This window comes from Anticarsia gemmatalis, chromosome 3, assembly GCF_050436995.1.
Source record: "Anticarsia gemmatalis isolate Benzon Research Colony breed Stoneville strain chromosome 3, ilAntGemm2 primary, whole genome shotgun sequence".
Lineage (NCBI taxonomy): Eukaryota > Metazoa > Arthropoda > Insecta > Lepidoptera > Erebidae > Anticarsia > Anticarsia gemmatalis.
The window spans coordinates 7,297,337-7,323,390 of record NC_134747.1 but is presented as its reverse complement, the minus strand read 5'-3'; the positions used below and the strand labels follow the sequence as shown (position 1 = coordinate 7,323,390).

The 26,054-nt window shown below is 35.2% G+C and overlaps 1 protein-coding gene across 2 annotated transcripts; it reads left to right on the top strand.

Annotated features, from left to right (window-relative positions):
• Positions 1 to 441: 441 nt before the first annotated feature.
• LOC142987419 (uncharacterized) lies at positions 442 to 25,095 on the top strand. 2 transcript variants are annotated; one of them, XM_076136158.1, is made up of 10 exons: positions 442 to 753; positions 9,966 to 11,307; positions 11,757 to 11,910; positions 13,565 to 13,784; positions 15,234 to 15,330; positions 16,475 to 16,607; positions 19,228 to 19,445; positions 21,227 to 21,488; positions 21,807 to 21,882; positions 22,223 to 25,095. In XM_076136158.1, the coding sequence occupies exons 2-10, from the start codon at positions 10,009 to 10,011 to the stop codon at positions 22,452 to 22,454; spliced, it is 2,691 nt and encodes an 896-aa protein (XP_075992273.1). In that variant the 5' UTR covers positions 442 to 753; positions 9,966 to 10,008; the 3' UTR covers positions 22,455 to 25,095. The 2 variants fall into 2 exon arrangements, with proteins under 2 accessions (XP_075992273.1, XP_075992272.1); XM_076136157.1 differs by having other exon boundaries at positions 13,556 to 13,784.
• The last annotated feature ends 959 nt before the right edge of the window (positions 25,096 to 26,054 follow it).

Genomic DNA, 26,054 nt, shown 5'->3' with positions numbered 1-26,054 from the left:
CCTTTTTTGCACGGGTTTTGTTATAATTTTGCGCAAGGTAATAAATCAATAGTTAAGATTGATTGACATTGTGATTTCTGTTTAATTATCAGTTAGTATTTGAGTTTGCTCAAAGTTACATTAGTTTGAAACTCAATTAGAAGAATCAGTGACAAAAATAACATCGTTAACGCTCGCCGGAATCCATCGATGGAGTCTTTACGTAACCGTTGCGAAGCGCAATCAGCGTACGACCCTAAATTATGTGACATTATTTGAAATTGTGTCAACATGAAGGAGCGCAGAGCGTGGCGTGCAACGCAGCCGTGGTGGGCTGCGGCGGCGGGAGCAGTCAGAGCTCGCTCGCCCGACCGCCCTTCGGTCCGGTAAATACAGCCTCCTCGCCTCTCGGGTATGGATTATTCGCAGCGAGCGGCGAGCGGAGCCAGTCCGAGCCACGCGTCTCCCGCGGCCGCTCGCGCCCGTGCTCGACACTCCCGCCAGCCTGCACTCGCGTCCGCGTCGCCCTCGTAGCCTTATAGCCACGCGTAGCACGTCCGTAGCTCGCTGGCGGCTCGCGAGCGCGCACGTAATCTAACCTTTCACCCGAGCGCCGGGCTCGACTACGGCGAGCTATTCAAAGCATGCCGACAACACCATTGTGTTCAAACGACGAGACTAATGTCACTTTAAAATATCATGGGGAGCACCTGTGGAACAATTAATTTGTGTGAAACTTTCACGTGATTTGTTCATTCAATGTTTCATTTACGTGTAAGTACTCATAAAATATATCTTTAAAGTTGTTATTTCTTAATTTATTACAAAACAGATATAAACAGTAATTGAGGTCCATATGAGCTGTATTTTTCACTTAAAGTTTGAGTAAATATTAGTTTACAGTCAACTTTTTTCTTAACAAAGCAAGTTTTCTTATCGGTGCCACGTATTTACAAAGTAGGTAAGTATTTTATTTATTTATAAATATAATATGATTATATATTATTAAATATGTTAATGCTGCTACAGGCACATACGGTCGCAAAATAAGTTTTTATTTAAATTAATAGATTAGATGGTGTTGTTTTATTTAATGGGTATTGTAAAACACGTTTTGCCTCGCCTGCACAATAACGTGTTATAACGATAACTATCAGCTACTACGTAAGGTTCGCGTCAATGGGATCTGTCGCTTTACGTATCAATGGAAAAGGCTTCTTTAGTATTTTTACGATCGTTCGTTCATATATCGGTACTGCGGTTAGTTCACAGAGTTATAGCGGTCAACCTGTCTTTAAAACAAGGTGTATTTTTAAAATAAATTGCTGCATAGTAAAAACTAAGCCATTATTTAGAACGACTTCGTATTTAGTTTTACCGTCGGCTTCTGTAAAATAAAGCTCCTTTATTCCTCGGTAATAAATTAACATCACGTACTCATTTAAATGTTTCATCCAAAAACGAAAAACATTTTGCGCATATTAAAGCAAACATTTTTAATTTATGCTAAAAGATAAATGAGTCATAATTTTAAAGTAAATTCAATTTGGTCGTTGGCAATGTGATGGTTTTAATTATTCTGTTAATTTTTCTGGACTATAATCGCGCTACAAAGAGAATTCATTCAAGCTGTATGCATAGAAGAACGCTCGTCGGACCATTATTAAACGTAACTAGTTTTTCTATCTTAAAAGAGCATGAGAATAAACCAGATGATAAGAAAATAGTAACAACCCACTTAAGACATAATTTTCTCTTTCATTCATTAAATATTTACATTTTCAACCACGTTCAGGGTAACAATTTATTTTGCGCGGATTAAGTGGAAATTCACCACCTTAGTTTGTTCCTGTTTGTAATTTCAATTAGCTCATTATCTAATAATGCTGAAACTCTCAAGTTTGGATCTGCCTATCCCTTTAAACAACAGGCGCGAGGTTATAATGAAACTGAGGATAATCGATCTAATATCGAGATACGTTATGGTTAATATTTGAACAGTAATAAGTCCCTGGCGAGTAAGCGAGATTACCCACGGATTTATTAAGCACCCGCAAAATGTCTGTAATCTATGTAAATTGATACCCGATATTATACAATACATTCGGTATTAACCAAACGTCATATCAATGACTGGATTCAGATCCGTAATAAAAATATTTGACTGTTTAATACACATTTATATTCATTGTAGGAGGCCCCCGGGACTACACTCCCAGTTCCACTCGTACCATTCATATAAGTACATGTCCTATCTGAATTTAAACACCAAAATCTTTCGACCGTAAATGCACATTTTATTTTATTGTATTTATTTTAAATGAGTCTTTGTTGGAGTATTTGCAGTTCGTACAGTTTATTTAGCGCTCGAGCCGTCATAATTATCTATTTTGATATTTTCACAATGTTATACTTTATTTGTACAGGTTAAAGCGTAACGAGGCGCGCAAATGTCGCCAAATATCTTGTTTTCGGTCCCATATAATAAAGAGGAGGCCAATTGCCATTATCCTGGGTAATGACCAAACTTCGGGCTCTTATTAAAAATTTACTAACTGAAAATCCCGATAACAGTGTCCGACCCGAATAATCAAAGCCGTGATCTTGTAATTACAAGTCGCAAACTCCTTACACACTACTTGGTAACCGATTAGAGGTACCAATTAATATTAATCAATAGAAAATAAACCTATATATTTAAGCTTTCTCGGCCGCAATAATAATGTTGTCTATTAAATAATTGGTCGGCTAAATGTTTGATATAATTTCAAAAAGTTCGACAACTTTATGATTGGCTCTCATCTCTCGTTCTATTTTAATAAAGTGGAATAAACAGCGAACTGGTAACAACAACGGAGAATGATTAGCACCGAGTAGATCGATGTAATCCGTCACTCGGTGTATTGTACCTTGATTGTGCCTCAACCATTATTCAAATCATCAAAGTGGTGCGATATCTCGGCTATAGATTTAATTCGCCCGTGTAATTGACGACGTTCGCACTCAAGTTTTGAAAGCTCAATGATATACCGAAGTCGTTCACTCGATTATTTTTTTCTGGACGAGTGAGCATTTTTCTCGACCGCTTACAAATGACCGCTTAGTTACCTGCAGAGAAATCTTTCCCCACATTTTATTTTCCCTCCTGTAGATATTTCCATTATTCTGTTAATGGAACGGTGTTCAGAGATGGCCAGACAATGAAAGCCTATCTAAAGATGTCGGTATTTGTAACATATGTGGATAAATGTCGTAGTTTTTGTCCTGCGATATACCTATACAAACGTATATAATTAAGAAGGATAAATATGCGTATGTACCTCGGAGACCTATTATACTTACATAACAATAGCGAGGAAGCAGCTTTATCTTCTTGTACCAGTTTTGTGCCGTGAGCTATAGACGGGTATTGACGTCGCATTCATTTTGTTGAATATGCGTATACGGCTCCTACTCTACAACAAATATAAGACGTCTGAAGTAGGTACCTCTTCATTATCTGAAAAAATATATAAATTATTCAACGAACACAAGATAGTTTTTAACAAAGTAGAATCTTAACAAGTGAACGAAATCAGTGAATATTGTTCCAGTTCAATGCGGACACAGTATTGCATAGTTTTCTGGATGTTTTGATCCCTTGTTTACGGTCGATGTATTGCCCTAAACGTTAATACAAACAAGTTTAATAATTGAAACAAATAATCGTTTCAGGCGGAAAAGTTTGTAATTTGGCAAAATTCTCTAAAACGTTTGGTTTAGACGTGAAGGTAAATTAATATACCTTTATGAAAATCAAATCTTTAATAGATTCGAGTTAGTTGGTACATGAAAAGATATTATTTGTCTAGAAATGTTTGAATATAAAGGATTATCTTGGTAGATATGCATGCATGCACGTGAGTAATCTGATGATAATGAATGTTGAAATGTATACCGACACAAAAGGCGTATTGTGATGGCGGAGCGGCAAAACAAACATAAAACAGAAATGGCTTATTCCCGTCGTCCGACGACGCTGCGTCTCGTCTCCTGGAGATCTTCCATTCACCCCTCTGTCGGCACTACGACTCGCTTGTTGCGGATCGCTCGCTGCCACAATGTCTCACTATCGTATCGAACAACCAACACACGATTTAGTTCACGATTTTCTCTGAAATAGCTTGACTTTTTCTCTGCTCACTCGTGAAATGTAACATTCTATCTACTTGTTTACTATGCGCCTGTTGGATGTTCTACGATGATGTTGTTTTGGCAAAATGTATTGGTATCATTTAGTGGTGGACATGCCGTTGCTTTATATATAATCTGTACATGTTTATATGAACTTACAAGTTATGTTTTTAAAACAAAGTATGACTCGTAGGTAACGTTTTATTAGAAAAATAATAATTAAAGTGCTTTAAGAATTATTTTTACTCATATAATTAGAATTCATATGAATATTTATTAATTATATTGAATATGAAATTAGCTTGAAACTTAATAGGACGCTTGTCTATATTGAACTAAAAAAAAACTAATTTAAATATCTTTAACGAGTTTGTTTATGATTAGTCTAAAAAATATCGGAAAGAAAATGGTTACCCATATCAATATTTATGGTCCTATAACATAATCATCATCAATGTTTCAATCATCATAAATAACTGAGTGACGTCTACGAAAAAAATCTGATTTAATTATATAACCTTCTAAATATGTGATGTAGCCTTTTCGTAGCACACTCGTAGCTATCTCGTAGCCCGTAGCAAATTCGTAGTTAACCGCCTACTGCTCAGACTAGGTCGTAGCATACTAATTAATTCAATAGAATTCGTTATTTGCATTCCACAATGTCGACCTGGATGGTAAGATCAAATGAAATGAGACATCGCATATATGTGTCCGAATTTCCTTGATAGGTGTTGTTTTAAGCAAATGAAATAATTTCAAAAACACGAAACACTTATTTAAATGATGTATGTATATTAAAAAAAACGGAAAAATCACTAAACACGCTGAACTTTAAATTAAAGTTATAATGATATGCAAAAAAATTTCATTGTGAAAATGTTTACCATTATCTTACATAAAAACAATATACAAACTACACGCAGCCCCGCTCACAAATTTTCTTTCATTTTATCTTTGATTTTTCTCACCATAATAACCTTTCCCGTATTTTAAAAACCTAAGTATAGTAGTTTTAATGTCAATTTCAAGTCGAATTGTTTGAGCCCTGTTTGAGTTTTGCGCTTACTAACAAATTTAGCGATTCATTTTTATATCCATACTCCATACTTAATATTATAAATTCGAAGGTAACTCTGTCTGTCTGCTACTCAATTACGCCTAAACTACTGAACCAATTTGCATGAAATTTGGTATGGAGATATTTTGATACCCGAGAAAGGACATAGGCTACTTTTTACCCCGGGAAAATTACGCATTTCCATGGGAAAATTCAGGTGGCGGACGAAGTCGCGGGTAAAAGCTAGTATAAGATATATTGTTGAACATGATATAATAACACGATAAGAGTAAAGTTGAATAGTTACAAAGTGAGCTAACCCAATTTTTGTACGGCATGTAGTTCATTCGCTACCCCTTTTTTTGTAAAACACTTGATGTTATCGCGTCAGTTTATATGTTTAGCAAATATATGAAGGGTTAGTTTAACATTTATTTTGGTGTTCTTGAAAATGTTTAAACAAGTTGCTTGTGTAATCCAGGGATCTTTTAAAATATGAAGGTAGATGCATCTATACAATTTCCCCGTTGGATAAGGATAAGACGTGGATAAAGCGGCAACTACGGCTGCAGCAATATTATCTACAGGCTATGTATATTCTAGAGGGTGCTTATATATGTTGACAGTATTAAAGGAACAAGAAAACCATTTTTAATATATATGATACCAGGTTGTACACTCGTGTTCATGATAGCAGTTATTCCTTTGTATTTATCATCTACCATAATACACAATCAATTGCGGATAAGTTAGGTTAGGTTATTGAATATAACTATATATCTTTTGTCGAATGTACAAGATATTCTTTACTACAACTTAAAATAATAAACATATTTTTTTACAGCATTACACTCAAGTATGATATTTTCAGTGACGTAATTTTCCAAATGACATATAAACATGCATCACATATTATATGCATATTTTATATGTTTTTTATGGTGGATCATTATTTTTATATGTGCACCAGTATGTTTATAGTCAATCATTCGTACCATAAGAATCAGGCGAGCCATGTTTATATGGTGCGATCAAACCACTGAAGTGGTAAACACACTCGAAAGAAAAAGTAAGTGTAGCGAGTGCACGCGACGATATGTGGTGTCGTGGTTACTGTTTATCAGCCGAATGCTCACATTATCTGATATTTTTTATTCTATTGAGCAAATACTCGGCTGAACATGTACCCTTGTTTGTTCCTATATAATTTTCGATAATATTTACCCTCGCTTCCATGTGTTACATGTTTATTTTCAATATGTTATGAAGATTCGGGTAGCCACAATAAAATGGCCGTATTATACCTTTTACACGTGTTTTGGGTAATGCATATCTATAGACGTGACTGTAAGCCTCCGGTGAAAGAAGGTATACTCTCACAATATAGCAGAAATAGGTACTTTTCAGATAGAACTTATTACATAAGATTAGAACCTGATACAATTTATCGTGTGTTTAATTAGATTCTTATACAAAATAATCAACATTTTCTTTTGTTACTACTCATGAATATATAGGTACGTGGATATAAATAAAACATTGAAACAATTAGTAATTGTGTGCTTCAGATGTAAAATAGTAAATGTTGGAAACATTGCTTCTCGTGACTACTTCATACAATTATCTCCTCTATTACAGAGCACAGTGGAGCCAGAACAAGCGTCTGGCGGTTCTAATTATAAAGTATATTAGAATACGATGCGCAGTTTATTTAAAATAGTATTTCCCGTAGGTATTATTAAGTTAAGTAGCGCAACTTACACGGTAGAGTAAACGCTAAAAAAATACCAAATTGAGGGGCTCGCACTCCGCAGACCGAGTTCGGGTCATTTAAACCAGAAATAAATTTACACGGAGTTCAGTTAGAGGCAGTTTCCTACAAATAATTGTGCAGACAGCTGTAGTCGCGCACTGCGAGTTTACCTATTGTTTCAAATTAGTATCGAAGCTATTTCTTGTTAGTATTTATTGCTGTTATAGGAAACAATCTTATATTATGTTCAGTTTCTAACTTCACTAATCTTACGTGTTTCATTGAAATTTCAAGCACTACTGAGTAAACTAGCGGAACCTGTCAAACGGGTCTCGAGAGGCTTTATTATAATTTACCAGTGTCCTCGTGCAATGTGCTAATAAGACCTCTGGTTTCGCGCCGTAGACAGTTGTCGTAGCTTGTTCGTAGATATCTATACCTGACCTATCTCTGTAATCACCGCTTATTTTATATATGCATAACTATATAAAGGTACGTTAAGATAATGTTAAGTTACTTGAACCTAGTACAAATTAATTGTTAATTAGTAAAGATCTACTTCCCACGTATTCGCTCCAGGCTGTTGGCCTGAATTAGGGGCCCCAGTGGAGTCTAAAACTAAACAGTCTAAGCGTGTTCACTCGTTGTTAATAATCAAACCCACTATCAGCTATGCATAGGTTTAAGTTTAACGGCGTGCGACTGTATTGATAATGTCTGAGGTCTGAGCATGTCTCTTCGCTACGAACTTGCTACGGACAGGCTACGACGGTGCTACGAATCTTATTAGCAGTTTCTTGGCTGTTGCGGTTGTCATTATATCGCCTCTATAAGATCTGCAAGTTAATAATGTTGCATAATATTTAGCTTTCAAGTCATTATGACCAAATATTACTTCATTACAGCGGCTGAAGGGCCAATATTACAAATATTAAAGTCGAGAAAACCAATAAAGGTAATTACGGTCAGCCTATAGGTATAACCGCTTTTACCGCAAAAAGACAAACAATAACAGCAGCATATTTTAAATTACCAAATAGCTTCGATTAAATTACGGTTTGTGGTAATACCAAGTTATTATAAAACTTCATGTAAATGTGGATTGGACAAGACCGTGTATAATTGTGACATAACAGTACAATATTATTATAGTAATATTTGAGTTGAGACATATCGTTGTTTGTATAGCGTAATACATAATATTCAAAGTTATGATCCGATGGGCAAGTTCATATTGTGTATGATAACAATCATTATAAGTATGTTTTTTGTCCAAAGTTAACAAGTTCGGGACACATTCCAGAACGGATCAACTTTATAACCTCTATAGACTAAATATTTGGCCAAAGTTAGGCACATTAGTGACATAACCTAGTTTGTTGTTCGCTTTTTCGCTTTCATCATATATTTCATAAACGAGAATTTGAGTAGTTATTACGTGAGTATAATGCTAAGCCAATCATCCTAATTGGATTGAGGATTATCCGAGCTCCGGCTAAAATAGCGCTGGGTGTATAAGAGTATCGACAATTAAATCCTGCTTTACAATTCAGATGCTTATGATTGTTACCCTCAAAGATGGTGTACTTAAGTAACATCACATAGAATGCCATAAGAGTCCCACTCAATGTAAAAAAACAAATTGAAAGAATATGCGTGTATGAGTTTGTTTACATAAATAACCGTAAGATCTATGAAATTTTCAAGGTTTTCATCAAGTTACTCCTTAGCATAGCATTTAATTTATTACTCTCGCCAAAACCAAAGCCACTGAAACAAAATTACGGGCACGAGTTCTTGTGTTTACGGAATATGCAGATACAAACGTTACTGTATATATATTATATTGAATTATTAATTTACCAGATCCAATGATAAGATTTGTTTTTTATGTTGTTCCTGAAAATGATAAAATTTCACATCACGTTCCATACGCAGTGTTTATCAGAAATCCCTAAACCCGATACGGGATTCAATAGATTTGGGTAAGTTAGGTAAAACCTGTCGTATGATTGTTTATTTGTTGGTATAATATACAAATTAGGCGGTCAGAGTTGTGTACCTTTCATTTTTTATCCTATGATTGCTTTTTCGTAATACAAAATAATAAACGGCTGCCTTTGCCGTTATTAACTGAGTTTTCGTTTTGTATTTTAAAGTTAAATGATTTGTTACTAGCTAGCTATAAAGTTTATTCAACTAGCTACACAACCTATACTATGTTTTCCGGATAAACGTTTTGCCTCTACCGCAGTTCAGTTCAATAATGAATTTGCAACTGGGAAGTTCACTAACGTTTCCAGGAAACATCAATATAGGGCTCGCGTTTTGACAATAGAACTATGAATATTTTGAATCACTACACACTATCCATTTTAATACAGAAGAGTTAGATAAAGATAGAAATTTAAGGGGTTTAAGCTCTCAATCGTGTTTAGAAAAGCAGTAGCCCGCTATCAAGCAATAGCTTTTTTTCGCATTACTTTTTCTTATTTACATTGTTCCGTTATTTTTTCCAGACCAGCCAATTTGAGGTCAAATACATATATCTATGTTTAAACTGCTAACATGTTTAAAATACTACAACTAGATCTAATTATATAATGTCGTAACGGTTAAGTAATACATTTGCTTCTAACATTGATTGGAAGAGATTGGCAAAGGGGCTTAACAGTGTTGTTGCAAATGGGAATGCCGAGGAGAGCGCTCAAATTGAAATAGAGGGATCTAATCGGTTATATGCTTTAGCAAAGACAGGTGCGTAGCGCTCTTAACCGGCTAGCGTATATGTATGTTTAACCTTAATGTGAACTTAATCTAAAAATGTGTAGACAGATTCTAAATTTGGCTTTCTGTAGACTCGACCTACCTAATTATAACTCCTTTTTACAAGTAGGTACGTGTTTATTAATACTTTGTTTTTCTTTCCGTAGGTAAAATAAAAGCCATTAATAATTTGAAACATATTGATTTAAGATCTAACAAAAATATTTGTTACAGAATCATTTCATCAAGCCGATTGCCGTAATTGAAAGTCAAAGACATGATTCAAGTGGAGAGCTACAAGCGTCCATCGCCGTCGCCTTCACGAAGCTCGGTGCGAAGCGATAGTCGCGTGTTTCGTCAGCCGAGAGTTATCCAAGTGAATCGCGATGCTTCCACTATGGTGGACAGCGAGGCCAGCGGGCCGGGCGGCGCGACCTCCGCGGCCGCCGCCGGCCTGCCCACTGACTGGGAAACTAGACTCACACAAAATGCTGCACATTTTCGTTCACGAACATTCAGCGATGGCTTCATCAGAAACACTAGTCTTGAGCTCCTGCTGGGCGTCGACTGTGAGGCTTGTCTCGCCCTCGCTGCCCAGAGACAATGTCTAGATGACCACATATCGAAACATGATTTTAATTTAGTTTGTAATTGTAATGTACAACAAAACAATTACGTAAACTGCCACCGCAATGTTGTTGATCAAAGGGGCCACACTCTTAGCATCTACGATCTGGAGCGAATAAAACGGGGCAATGATCGGAGTCATCTCTCGGTGGGATCTCACCGAAGTTTGGACAGAAAATTTAACAAAAGCAAGACTATTGGTGTTTCAAATTATATTTCAAAACAGCTAATATCATACGATCCCAGAAATACGCTTGTGCAAAAGATAAAAAGGAAGTTATCTAATTTAAAAAAGATGGGTGGGGAAGCAATATCAAAAAAACATCAAAACGCTGTCCAACTGGCCGAGATAACATCAGGCTCGATGAGCTCTCTCAAGAAAGCGTCGATGTTGTCACTGGCAGACAAGTCGCAAAGACGAGTAAATAGCCAAAGCTGTATTTTTACGTCTTCGGGGTTTCAAGCAAAAGAGGACTTAAAAAGTACTGCTTCAACATATGCCAATTTTTCTGGAAACGTGGACCAATGTTTCGATAAGTTGAGAGACTACAATGTAAGTGCAGATATACACCGAAGAAACTCACAAAAAATGGTGAAGATGCGAAGTTTCGATAATAATGACATACTCGTTACGAGAAACTCTCCGGCGTTAGATAGAACAAAGTTTTCTACTCTAGACAATCGCAGTCGGTGTAAGAGCATTAAAAGACAAATGTCATATAACGATTTTCCCAGTGAACGATTTAGAGACAGATTATCGGAGACATGGGCACGGGACGAGAGCACAATGGAGTCGAGAAGTACTCGTAGTGATTTAGTGGATGACGACGCACAAACGTTTATAGACGCCGACGTGATGGGTATGGGCGGACCGCGCACCGCGCACGCACACTGCACCTGTGACACATCACACGACACGCGGTTACCATCTATATTCTATGACACACATGTAAGTAACAAACATACATTAATCGGCCCGCATAATATTCACATTACGGGTTCTAATTTTTTTGTTTCATTTTTGTTTATTTGATGCGTTATGAAAAAGATCATGACCGCAATTTTTTATTCAAATAAATCATTTTAGAACCCTTACATTATAAGAGTAGATTTCAATAAGATTCTGCATAAAGAATATCTAAATTAAAACAAATTGAAGCGTGCGCGCACAACCTCTAAGATGATATGTTTGACGTGAGCACAAAGACGCTTACAGTAGTTTCCTACCTGAAGACAAGTTGATAATAAACGAGCAACATTTTATTATGTGCTAAGATCGGTATTATATTACGTCAAATAGAAAGCAATGTATTATTTTGTTTTAATCAGCTTGCAATATGTTAGGGCGATCTTTTATGTGGTTCTAGAAGTACTTATTCTAACAAAAACAAATGTCAGGGCAAAAAGCGTTCTACACCAGCCCCAGATGTGACGGAGCGCAGCCAGGGCGGGCGCGTGGCGGCGTGCAACGCGTGCAAGTCACCGCAGTGGCTGCCCACCGGCACCACCTCCACCACCAGTCACAGCTCCACCACCACTGGAAATTCCTCACGTAAGTAAATTCATCACAATATACTTTAATCTATCTTTATACGTATCTCATTAATTCCTTCTTAGCTTCAAAGGATATGTTATCTTGCTACCGCCTAAATTCTTATCAGAAGCTAGGTTGCCTGTAGCGTTTATTTATATCCACCTTTGTTTCACCACAGAGAATTTCCTTTTATTCCATTCCTTCTATGCGCCAACAAGCAAAATGATAAATCGAAAACAATATTGCGTTATAAAACATAGAGTAGATATGTGAATTTCATCTGTAGGTGCCGCAATAAATAAAATTGTATGTGAGGAACAAATATGTTTATATGACGTTATCGGGAGAACGTTAATTTACGTTACCGTTCATTTAGTTTTCATATTCTTTTATAAAACACAATGTAAGAGACATGTTGTATATTTTTCATAGCACAAAGGACGTGTTCGCAATATTCTTTCTAAACAAGTAAGCCGGTGCATCCGCCGCCGTGATCGAGTAAGTTTGCGTCTGACAGGAACATTATCGGATGCTTCCTAGCGAGCGGTTGCTATGACCCAAATTGATTTTTATTGCTTTATTTTTTACAAAGTAAGCTCTAGTCAAAAGCATTCACCTGCTTAGAAATGTTGCAGAATTTGGCAGGTTTAATTCTATTCCATCATAACAGGTTCAAAAGCGTTGTTCCATAATAAATATGGGGGTGTAATCATGACACGGGTTGCAAGTAATTGATCATCATGAGCAATATTAATAGAGGGCCTATTTTTAAAAGAACCATCTTATAGGGCACTTGATAAATGGCACGGCAATTCTTTTAACGGAAAAACTTTTTAGTAATTTAGTATTTAAGTGTAGTACAAGAGAAGTTAGCTGATAATTTTATAATAAATATTTCAAACACTAAAATAATTAAGGTACATATTGTACGCACTATGCTGTGTCATAAAAGCTATTAAACGGTAATACGGTATAATATTAATAAATAGCAATATTCAAATCGAGTTCAAACTAATTCAACTGGGACAACCAGGTCCTTATTATGCTTTTCAGCTTTGGAAAATGTTGCCACGCGTTTAATTATTTCTGCTGCACAATTTTATTGCACAAAGCGTGAATATTTTACTTCAGTTCAGTTCATAATAACATAATAACGGTACAATTGGAAGTATTTTTCCATTTGTGACATTTTCCAATTTTAACAACATCGAATAGTAGGTAGGTATAAAATACATTTTGTACGTTATTATGTATCAAACGTTTGTATTTAACCTTATTGATTTATTACAATTACATTAGAAAGAAAACCTTTTAGCGCTGTATATGTATCATACGGTACAATCGTTCTTAAAAAGTTTTTTAGTGATTTAGCGGCTAGCCCCGACTTTCCCGGTTAAGAGTTATTTTACATAAAACCTTTAAAATTTTTACACGTAACGCTTCCTCTTGAATTACTCTATGTATTAAAAAAAACCCGCTTAAAACTCTGTTGCGTAGTTTAAATATCGAAGCATGCTATAGGGACAGCGGACGAGACAGCGGAAAGAGGCTTTGTTTTATAATATGTAGTGATGATTCCGTGACTCAGTAGCAAGATGGCCCTTGAAATCGAATGTACCTTAGTTGGTATAGTTTATGAATATTATCAAGTAAGATGACGTAGGTTTGTCAGTGTGGCACCGGCGATGGTGCTGCGTGGCCATCCTGGTGCTAGTGGCGGGCACGGCGTGCGTGGCGGGGCCGCTCGCACTGCGCGCGCCCCCCGGAGCCCCTCTCCACGAGCGACTGCGCCTCGCCGAGCGACTGCTGCACGACACCCCGCTCGTGGACGGACACAACGACCTACCATGGAACATAAGGAAGTTTCTACATAATAGAATTAAGGATTTTAAGTAAGTGTTGTGATATTTGCTTGTCTTATCAGTAATACTATAAAAACTGGTGCAGTTTTAGGACACGTTTAAGTAGTGGGGTAATCATCAAAAACAGGATATCGTTAACTAATATTAACTATTGAAAAATGTATTATCGATTGCTTGTGTGGCTAAGTCAGTATATTGGACACTTCGCTGTTATAACATCAAGCATCGATTATCATGGGTTAGTCTCGTAATAAGCATATTTAATTTGGTTCGAAATAATCATTGTGAACAATGGAAAATAATCTATAGGTTTGAAACACAATACATTACAAACGTTTAACTTCCATAAATAATTTTCAACATCCCTTTAAAGTCCTTTTGTCATGAAAGATGTATCGGAGATACCTATTACGTACCATTAAATAAACAAATATGGGTACAGCAGTCGATAAAATACGATATGAAATGTTTCAAAATCAATACATTGTACTCTACATACGCTTTTAAAATATAAAGCTGGACGTCCGAAAGCAATGGGCAAGGAAAAAATAATTGTGTTTCAGTATGTAGCGCGATAGGTATACCTATAATATTTGTCGTCCTGCAATTTTGATTTGATACTAACAAAAATATGACACTGTGACGTCACTATGTTGTATTTCTATATAAAAATGTGTTTATGACATTTCATAAAGAGTAGCTGATTTGACTGGTAGTCAACTACCGTATTAAAGGCTCTATGCAATTGTTATATATACGAATATGAGGACCATTTTTTTATCATAACGATTTACCCCACCTTCCTTATGAATTGGCATGTACATGCATCTTTGTATGACTATTGTATCCATATAAAGCGATGATATGAAACAAGAAAAGAAATCTAACTTGATAGTTATATAACATAAAGTATTATAATTTTCCTACTTGAGGTTAATGTTGACGGACGCGTTGGCTCAGTGCCAGCTCTCCGGCGTCGCGCGACGTGAGCACGTGTGTGGTGTGAGATTCGATTCCACTACCACTACTTGTAATGTTACCGTGTATTTTTCTAGCTCTACATTGTACCTGCTTATCTGACTTTTATTTAACAATCTAAGCTTTACATAAGTGTTATTACTGTGATTCCATTATATCTGTGTAGTGTGTATTTCTGGCAAATGCTGGCACATTTTGCTAACAAGAATTGTGTGGCAGTTTTTTTTAGTAAACCGTTCTAATTCGAATAAACGTTAATGGAAATGATTCCACTGATTAGATAGCCTATGTATTTTGTTTTTCCAATTAACTCAGAAAGAGATTAACTACTTAGACACATACCTACAGTTTAGAATCCAATCCAAATCCCTTACCTGAGTGATATAAACGAACAGGAAGCTACTGTCATAAATGATAGGCAATGAACAATTATAATAACAAGATAAACGCAACTATTTGAACAAATGTTATTAAATTTATAGTTGTTAATTGTTCGGATAGTTTCGACGAGGACCTCCGGACAATCTCCCCGTGGGCGACTAGCTCGTGGAGCCACACGGACCTGCCGCGGCTCAAACAAGGCAGGGTGGCAGCGCAGGTGAGTTGAATTCCTCTAACCACACAATTTCATTAATCGTCCATTTAATAAAGTAGGTCACTCCATAATCCCTGGATGATATTACACCTCGAGTCGCGACGTAAAATATATTTTCGAAATAATATTTCTCACTCAAATATTTGATAATTAAAACATATTACATTAATTACATATATTAAGTATATTACTTGCGCAAATATTAATAAATATGAGCGAGGACGAACAGCCTTCGTGTAGATGCAAATTTTAATAATGCGAGCTCGACATACAGGTTGTATGCTGCATACAGGAACACGGGAGATGTGTGTATGTTGCACACAGGTTTATTCAAGCCTGTCACGTGAAACCGAAATGAAATGCATAAAGTTGTGTATCCAAACGTAAAAAAGTTCAGCTCTAATCTCCGAGTAAAAAACACGAAGCTGCGAGTCATACCACATGAGTGGTGCGATGTGGAGCGCACTACTGAACCAGATTGATTGTTCTAAACCTCGACCACGATGAAATGTTTCTACTAACTTTGAAACTTGTACTAGCCGGATTAACAACATTTTTATTACGTTATTTATGTTTTTCTTATTGAACTCATGTTACTTAGTTGTTTTCGAAAATTTTATATTTGACTTATGTTTGTGTTACCTTTATATGGTTGATGTTTAAATACATAACTTAAAGTTTAAAAGTAAATTTATGTAATTTAATCTTAACGAGCCATAGAAGTTTCACCACGTAGCAAGAGACGTTAGTAATAATATAGCTACATTCATTTGATGAACAATTCTGTTAGCGTTATTGTTGCTTAAACAAAAGATACATACTCTCATTATACACCAACGATATAATCGCAGATACGGTACGATGAACTGAAACAGAAATGATAGTGAGTTAATTGTTTCAACTCGATCGCACATTTCCACGAGATTGATGCGATATGTTTGTACAACATATATACGATACGATTGTATGAGTCATACACTCGCCAAACGAGTCGGCCATCCGTTGGCTCACGTTTTCCATCACTGATTCCATTATGAAGTCTTTGTCGGTTCTCCATATCTGCGGGATTTGATATTCCGCGAGCGCAGTGGCCAAGTCGTGCGTGATATTTAATCAGTAATATGTCAAAGTGATGCTCTGTCGGCAGTTCTGGGCGGCGTACGTGCCTTGCGACGCGCAGCACCGGGACGCGGTGCAGCTTACGTTCGAACAAATTGATTTGATACAAAGACTCACGGACAAGTATCACCCGCAGCTCACTCTCTGCACCTCCGCCGAAGGTAACGTAATCCACTCACGCTCTCTCGCTCTCCCCTACATCATACCTACCTATTACTTACTTGAGGAAAATTCACAATCCACCTTTGTATTTCTTTCTTTGTAATCAAGCCGCTTCACATTAAATAAGAAATCAGTTAAAAGACTATTGTAAAAACGTTCGATGTATTTGCATGAAAAGCTCATTGTTTTCACTTTGTAGTCTCTGAAAAAAATTTAACTCTTAAAATTAATTCGTGCATTTCCTTTAGCCTCATTGTTTTTGTAATTCAAATGAAGTCGATTAAAATAAACGGCTTTTAGACTTACTTTGCGTATTGTTTGCAAACAAAACGTGATTTCAGTTTAACTATAGGTATTCGCTTTTTCCTTTCTTTTTTCTATAAACAATACCCTGGCGCGGCGATATTCTTTATAAAAGGATGAAAGTACTTCTCCACCTTATTATATTTACCGTGTATTAAACCCTGATAACCCTCCTGAATAAGGTGAACGCTTGTTTTTGAATTAAGTACACGTGTAGTAAACCACTTCTGGGCGGGGTTTAACTTGTGAAATTATTACTGTTTCCTTTTTGGGCGTACTAAAATGTACCAACAGCTATCATAGCACGCCACACATTTACATATCGTTATTGTCTTATACAATAATAATGCAACCGCTACATTACATACTGCGGTCAATTAGCTATTATGAATGTTACAATATATTTTAACCACGTTATTTCATATTAATATACTTTTATATTAATGTATGCGAAATTACCTTGACAACCTTTCAAAGGCAAATAACAAATTGTTGTATCACGGTAAACTTTGGGTTGACCCTGTCATTTGTCAAGCTTGAGGATTAGCCATATTAGTAATATGTTAAATGACTCCTTTGTTAGTAATTTGTGTGGTCTGTTAAAATGTTTTCTCAAATCATAGGTTTCGCTATACGTTAGTCGAAAAGTTCTTAAAACTAGGTCTTTATGTGACCTAATCGAATAAACTAGTGTCCAGTTACGCCACGAAGTTTTGATGATACCTTGAAAGATAAAACAAAGAAGATAAAAGAAATATAATAAACGGATGTCGGATAAAAGAGAATTCAATAATACAACACAAAAGATGAATTGATTGACGTTACTGATAGACAACATATTATTTTGGTAAAACACAAAGAGAATTTTGTGACTGAGATATTTTGATATGTATCTAACGTTCAGAGGCTTAGAAGATTGATGTGTATGGGAGTTTCCATAAAAAATGTCACACAGAAATGAACCCTTGTCCTCCCACAGCCGTCATTTAGTCTTCCCCATAACTTCATTATTTAAACCTGTGATTTATGAACGAATCTATTATTCGCCAGCAAGCGACAGTATTACTATTACATTTAACATTTTGCTAAATGTTATACTGGTATAGTAGTATATTACACACAGATAACTAGAATCGTTACTTTCTGAACTTACCTATCTTGTAAAATGTCAAAGATGTTCAGAGAAGATTAAAACCTTCGATGTATCTATGTAAGGTTACTTATTGAATTGTAGCATTACGAGGACGACATGGTCGCTTCACTTGTGTACCAAGTCCTCTATAAATTAAATAAAGATTTTAAATAAATAAAAATCTATGTAAGGTTAGTATTTTCAAATACTTAGCTTGAATTAGATATCGACACAGTTTGTACAGTTACAGCTGCAGCTAGTCTTGCCAAGTCATAAGATAAAATAAAATATTGATTTATGGTCAGTAGATAATATAAAACAAAGCTTTTAAAAAAGCATATTTTCTTAAACGTTAAAATACAAAGTTATTCCATCACGCTATGCAGAAACTACACAAAGTATATTCTAAATGCTTATTTAAATCCGATCTAATCTATGCGGTCATTAGGAAGCTTCGTAATCTTTCGAAGTAGACCGGTACATTTAATGGCGGCTAAAATGGCTTTGACTATTTTTATTGTGTAAATGACATTGTAATATTGAAGAATTCTTAGATTGGTCGTTCATTCTTTACATTACAATTTAACATTCAGGTTATACAACCTATATTTACTCTCACAGAAATCTGGCTTAACCGAAAATTGTGGTGATAATTTGTCTGCTTCGAGGACTGTTAATACCAGTCATATCAACCGCCCTACAAATACGTTGCTTAGCTTAAGTTTTGTAGGTTCTAGATAGGATAAACTACTACCCAGGGTAGCTTCAAAGGCGTAAGATTTGAACTCGCAAACTTTTGCTCGCCTCAAGCAGTTAGGCGATTCGCTTCATGGAAATTTACTACTTAAAACTTATGATGTAACAATTTCCATAATATTACAATTTATACCTGAATAGATTTCCTTTAATCTTTAAAAGATTCTTGTTGTTGTATTATTTCATAATATATGAACCTAACAATGTTGCTGTTATGTTATATTTTATTTTAATTAACTTTTGAACAAGGTGTGTTCGTCAATTTAAAATTTGTTTCATTTCTGATACGTTTCAGACATTTTTAAAACACACAAGGAACTATTAGAACCCGAGTCAATACGAAGTTGATTGTACAGTTAAGATATCACTCTTATCTCCTCTAAACTACACTGAGTAATTCGTATTTTATTGGCTTTTTATTTTCATAGATATAGTGTCAGCGCACGCCAACCACAGGTTGTGTTCGTTAGTGGGCGTTGAGGGTGGACACGCTATCGGTGGCTCTCTTGGTGTCCTGAGGACTTTGTACCAGGTAGGAGTGCGGTACCTCACACTCACTTCCACCTGCGATACTCCGTGGGCGGAGTGTGCCTCGGCAGACAAACCAGAACCTTCGCCTCGAGGTGGACTCACGCCCTTTGGAAAGGTAAGACTTAGTTGCTATCAATGTTTCAGTTCTACCTTCGACTAACGAGCTTGCTTAATATACGAACGTTGTACGAATGAGCTGCGTTACGTGAAATCAATTATTGTTTCTTATTTACATTTTATGGTAACTAACATTCAAAATTACAAAAACTCTTAACACCATCATCGTCAAATTTGCCGCCCAAAAGTCAATAAACATAATTAAAAAGCAGATTGGAAATAAAATAAAACATTAAAAGTTTATTCCTCCAGGCTAAGACAGAGTTATCTTCCCTTAATTTTTCTTAAATCTCTTAAGATTAGATGAAGTTATAATCTTCTTCGCAGACTATACAATGGTAGCTCGTTAAGAGTGAATTTACTGTCTTACATTGTCTGGTAGCCGTTATTAAGAATTTGTAATAAGCAGACATAAATTTAGAATATTTTTGTTGAGTAAGTACTTATGTTGAACTTATTTGCATATTAACTGTGTGACATACACGCTCGTGGAGCGTTTTTGCTGCATAAATAACAAGGAATATTAAAATATGAAGCTAAGTAGTCAGAAGGCAACCGTTAAGATTAAGACGTCGAGTAGAGTGAGTGTGCCATAATCATAAACATCCTGGCGCACCGCAATATTTCTCTTTGTATGAACTCGGGCTGCTCGCAAAAGCAGTTCTTTGTTTACCTGCAACGATACTTTTCGAAATATTTTCTTTTGTTTAAACTGCAGACTGCGTGCAACGTTGCCTGTGTCGCACGTTAAACCCGCACTCACTATTAATACCCCTTACGTACTTAGAGCTTCTCTCTTCAAACTGTCTAAATTACCCGCTGTCATAGCAGGAACAAATCAAAGCGAATCATATGCAATTATTCTAATTTAATCATAATATCTCACTAAGGTACAAAGGCAACTGCTCATAATGCATGTATGTAAGCGTATATTGCATAATCATGGGAACTGCCACTTTGTACGAACGATTCTCTCCAGTAGATATTATTATAATGTCGCATCAAATTATTCATTATCTAGAGTCCACGAAAAGTGGACGATAATGAACGGATCTTATTTACTTATAATTACGTTTTGTTCGTGGAAAGTTTACTAATTACTTAGATAAACTTGCATCTACCTATGTTATTATAATAATTTATTTTCATTGTGAATCCGCCTGTATATATAAGGGTTCGTACACATGTGTAAGACGGACGTAAAACAAAGATACGTTAGACAAAAGTGTGACAGCTACTATGAAACTAATTACGACAATTTGTCGTTTGTGAAATTTGCCGTCTAACGTTCTGAATTCATAAACCACAAAGGTTCCAAGAAGTTAGCAATTAATTTAAAGCAACGCAAACTCGTATGAACTTCAAAAGCGGTAGGAACAATAGACTACACACTTAATGATAAATATGCAAACAGCCAGACCTAGCCGGAACTCTATTTACCGTTTATTTTAATTGCTTGTAATGAGACAAAAAAATGGCGAGCAATGAATATTCAAATTGTCTGTGGCTTTTTGTATAACTTTATTAGGAAAAGGCAGACGATGTCATCTAGTTATAATTTCTAATTGTTCTTCTCAACTAAACTTAAAATGTTTACTTTCCACTCTACAAGTTGCAACTAAACTTAAAATGTACAATCTTTTTGTTTCGCAACTATGTTCGGGTTCTATGTTCTGTAAACATTCGCCATACATTTTAAAAGGCAATAAATACATTTGTAGACTTTTGAGTGTAATGTGAATGTAACCTAGCCAATACTTTACAATTTTTGACTAACAGATTGTGGTGAAAGAGATGAATAGGCTGGGTATGCTGGTGGACTTGTCCCACGTATCGGAGCGTACGATGCGTGACGCTCTAGCCGTGTCGCGAGCACCTGTTCTCTTCTCCCACTCTTCGGCTCGAGCCCTGTGCAACGTGACACGCAATGTGCCCGACACGGTGCTGCGCTTACTGGCCGCAAACAAAGGACTTATCATGGTCAATTTCTATACCTCATTCCTCACGTGCAAAGACACTGCCACTGTTCAGGATGCCATCGGTATGTACCAAATTTAAATAGCCGCGAACCTTCCAGATACCATTCAGTCGCGAAATTCCTCTAAGGAACTCAAACGGTGTGAAACCAAATTAAATAAATTAGTTACTTAACTGTTTTCCTGTTGTAACACTTTCAACCTTTCTCCCAATTACTTACTCAGAGGCGCAGAAACAAAACAAACCTACTTTGTGAACTCATTTTATCCAAACTTACTTTTGTCCTCTTTCTTTTTAAGAAAAGAATAACTCTAAAGATGTTAGGGTGTTGACTTTTTTATATTGCACGGCCATTAATTAACTGACACGGTATGTTTTACAGCACACATTAATCATATAAGGGATGTAGCCGGTGTGGACAGTGTAGGCCTTGGCGCAGGCTACGACGGCATTAATTAGTGAGTACATATATTGAGACATGTAGTGATCTTTGGATAGATAGCTATACCCTCAGTATTGATAGATTATTAGCTGTGTGATAAATATATAAATTCTGTTTTTTAACTGGATACACTATGTATAGAGTATTAACGATGGTATTGAGATTGTATAAGGTCGACAAAAATATATGTTAATTGTATATTAATTATACTTAGTTTTAACTAATAAAGTTATCAATATGAACAATAATAGGTACTAGCAAACAACACAGAATTACCTATCTTAGTATCGCTGCCGAGCATTATATGTTCTTGATAAAACGCTAATAAATATAACATTGTAATATGTTATTGACAGCACACCTCAAGGATTGGAGGATGTTTCGTCGTATCCCCTGCTGTTTGCCGAGTTAATGGAGGAAGGGTGGAGTATAGAAGAGCTCCGTAAATTAGCTGGGTTGAACCTGCTGCGCGTGATGGGTGCAGCCGAGCGAGTCGCCCGCGAACTCGCTTCCGCTCACGTCGCACCCTACGAGGATGTACCACCTAAAATATTTGATACGCACAACTGTTCTAGTCAAGACCTTTAAATCCACTGGTCAATAGCATATTGATAGCGATAGATATATTTCCTGCAGTTACAGATATCGTCGACTGAATTGATACCAATTGAATTTGAACATCGCACCCCGTAGTTTGAGATTTTTGATCAGTTATATAGCGTGCCAAAGGTAACCCTTTAAACTGATTAAATAAAATATTATAGAGATTATAAATTAGTCTAAGTCTTTCACAGAGAAGCCTTGGGTGAACCTAATTGTTGTTGACTTAAATTTTATTGAAAACTTGTTAGTCTATTAGATGAATATGAGTAAGTTTTGTTCTAAATTAAACAAAAGATTTTATCGAAAATTGTTGATATTGACTATATTTATATCCGTTAGGCCCCTTTTTACGACAGACGGTTACTACCGAGGATTTGATTTTATAATTTTTGAGAAATAACTTTCAATTGCATTAGTTCTTATTATGGTTGACACCGGGTTCGATGTGCAAATATCTAGTTAAGTGACTATTCTAGGTATCTTAGGAAACATCTTAAAATAACCTCAGCTATCTATCGAGATTGTCTCAATTTGATTGTCTAAACAGCATATATTTGTGCTAACAAGCTTTAATAATAAATTAGTCTAGTTACTATTATATTTACGTAGGCAAATATTACTTAATTACTTTAATGACCTAGGATTTTTGTCCGAATAATTTAGATAATTGATTTTCTATGCATATAAACTAATCCGCATATAACAAAAATAGTTTAATAATATTGTATTATTTTGTACGTCAACCCGCTTTTTAAATTTAAATGTTCTGATTAAGTACACCATTGTCTAATCTATATACTTAGATATTTATTGTTATATAATAGATACCTACCATGATAATTATATATAGGATTAAGACATACTTAGATTAAAGTTTTAAAATTCAAAAAGGTAGTGTGGTTAATATCTTTGAGAAGACAGTAATTTTAGCTAATTACTTATCATAACATTTATTACGTTATACAGTGTGTTTTTATTGAAATATTATATTCTATAGATATTATTATTCATCATAATAGTATCTTAGGAACCATTTTAATTAATATAAAACAATTATTAATATGATCAGTGTTTTCAGCTTACAGAGATGTAATAAGGATTTCGAAAGAAGATAAAAACGCACTGAATAAATAGATAATAAATAGCTTTACCTTATCAACGACCAATCATAGTTAATTGTAGTGTTAGTGATATTAGAAGTGACCCTAATTATAGTGTGAGCGTCGCCGCAGTAATACACATACTAAAGAGTGAAAGATAACAAATAATTTTCACCGGTCTGGTTGTGATGGTAATGTTACGAATCAAAACTGTGTTGGTGCGCGCGATGCTCATCACAATATTTGTACCTCCTAACGCAATATTAGTTGATAATGTAAATAGTTATACTTGTCAATACACTGGTAATAATAGACGGATCTTAAGACTGACGGGTTTCACAAATATATTAGTGTACGTTTGCTACAATGTTAAATAAGTCTAAACAATTAATATTACGCACTTGTGTATCTTAAGATGTGTTTATTATTGATCGAGGAAAGACTTACCGTTGTGCTATATGTCCTTCCTTATGTATGTTTACTGTGTTTACTACTTTTTTATGTTTCTCAATTAATAAAATGTTATCTATAAGACATATCTCAATAAAATACCTGAACATAGGCGTTATTATAAATTGCTAGGCCAATTATTCTTGTCTTAGATTTAATATTTGATCGTTTTTTATAAAACCATATTAAAAATTAAATAAGTAACAATTTTCTTAAATTTGTCGCGGTAGGCAATCTTACTTATACCTATGTAATAGTATTTGCTTTTAGGATTTTTCTCATAGTTTTATAAAAAAAATAGTGCAAATCAAATCAAAACGTAAATACCTAACCCTGTAACTCTTCGAATACTAAAAGGTGTATCTAAAATCAACACTATGACAAATTGTGAGTTGAGTGTAGGTACAGTGGTGGGTAAAGACAAAATAAATTAATAGATTTCTTATTTTACTAGTCAAATCGTATTTGATACGTAGATAAACAGACATGTTATATAAATGTACTGAAACATAGATACCTAACAATAATCATTCACACTTTTTTAAAAACCTTATTACCTATGTACTAACCTATATTTTCTGGGACCGATTAATGGGAGGTCATTTTATGTTGCTTTTTTTATACAATGACAAAATAATAATGACAATTCTGTATCTTCTTCTGTTACTTTCCTATTAAATAAAAAATATTCAATTCATATTCGGAAAATTGGTAAGAGTCATAATAATCTTATGTCAACAAGTCTTTTTTTATATGAGTTTAAACGTTATTGAATAGATAAACTACCGCTGAATGTACCTCAGAAATCGGGGGTAAGTGTAGGTATGCTTTTAAGTAATACGATGAACGATTATGGATAAAATGGCGACGCAAAAACTCCAAGTAGTTACTTTTAAGGCCTCCCATTTACTTGATTTATCAAAATACATAACTTCATGATGTTTATTGCTCACATTACTTTAAAAAGTTTCGTTTTCAAAGATAGTCATGGTACTTTAAATTAATTTAAAAGATCCTGTTTTTATACTTTATTATTTCTTAAGCGTTCCTGCCGGAAATAAAGTGAATCTTGAATTTCAAAACCAGATAGTTTTATTTGCATGATTAATCATATCTTACCTATTAAGCTTTTCCTTTTTTATATAAACCGAGATGAGATAAGGGGTGAGTAATGAGGTGGAACCGAGACAAATCAAACGTTTTACAATTTGATCGTCAAAGTTCGGAAAGAAGAGTTAGGTACATAGAAAAATACCTATACAAGAAGCATTACTTCAAGCATTGTTTGAAAAAATCTCCGGCTTACAAAGTTTCCCTTAACGTTGAAAGCAAGTCTAAACTGAACTAAATTTACGGGAAAATTCCTAGCAACAAAACTACGTCGGCACCAATGTTCAGTGTTTTCGGGCAAGTGAGTATGTGTACCTACGTACCTACTTACTTATTATATTACTAGTCGAGTTCTTGGGGCATTCAACACGATAAAACTTAGGATATCTTCAAGCTAGAATTAAATTGAATGGTTTTTTTGTCAATTTTATGTTACAAAATCCCATTTTTATTTTCAAAGGCATCTGCTCAAGTTCTTTGTTAGGGGTAGACATTTTTATTTCTGTAATTTAACAATACATTTTCGGTTAAAACAATTTACATACAATACAATTTCATCTTAGCCGAGATAAATACCTACTACGTTAAACAACATAATATCACTGCATGTTCATTATTAAAAATGCGAACACCACTTCTAACCATATAAGTTGAATGAATACACGTTATAATAATATATAGGTAGTATTATATACAGGCTCTAAGAAAAGCCATAAAGTTAAGTATGTCGCAGCAATTAATTCTACAATTACTTATGTTTTTGTGTGCAAGCTCGGAGTCATGGTATCATATAATTAATTACGTCATTAATCATTTCAACGTTACGCAAGCAGTTCGCTTAGAATTCATCTTTAAAATTAGTGGTAGGTATTTACCTTGGTATGTATTCATATATATCGAATGCGGTGTTATATAAAATAATGGT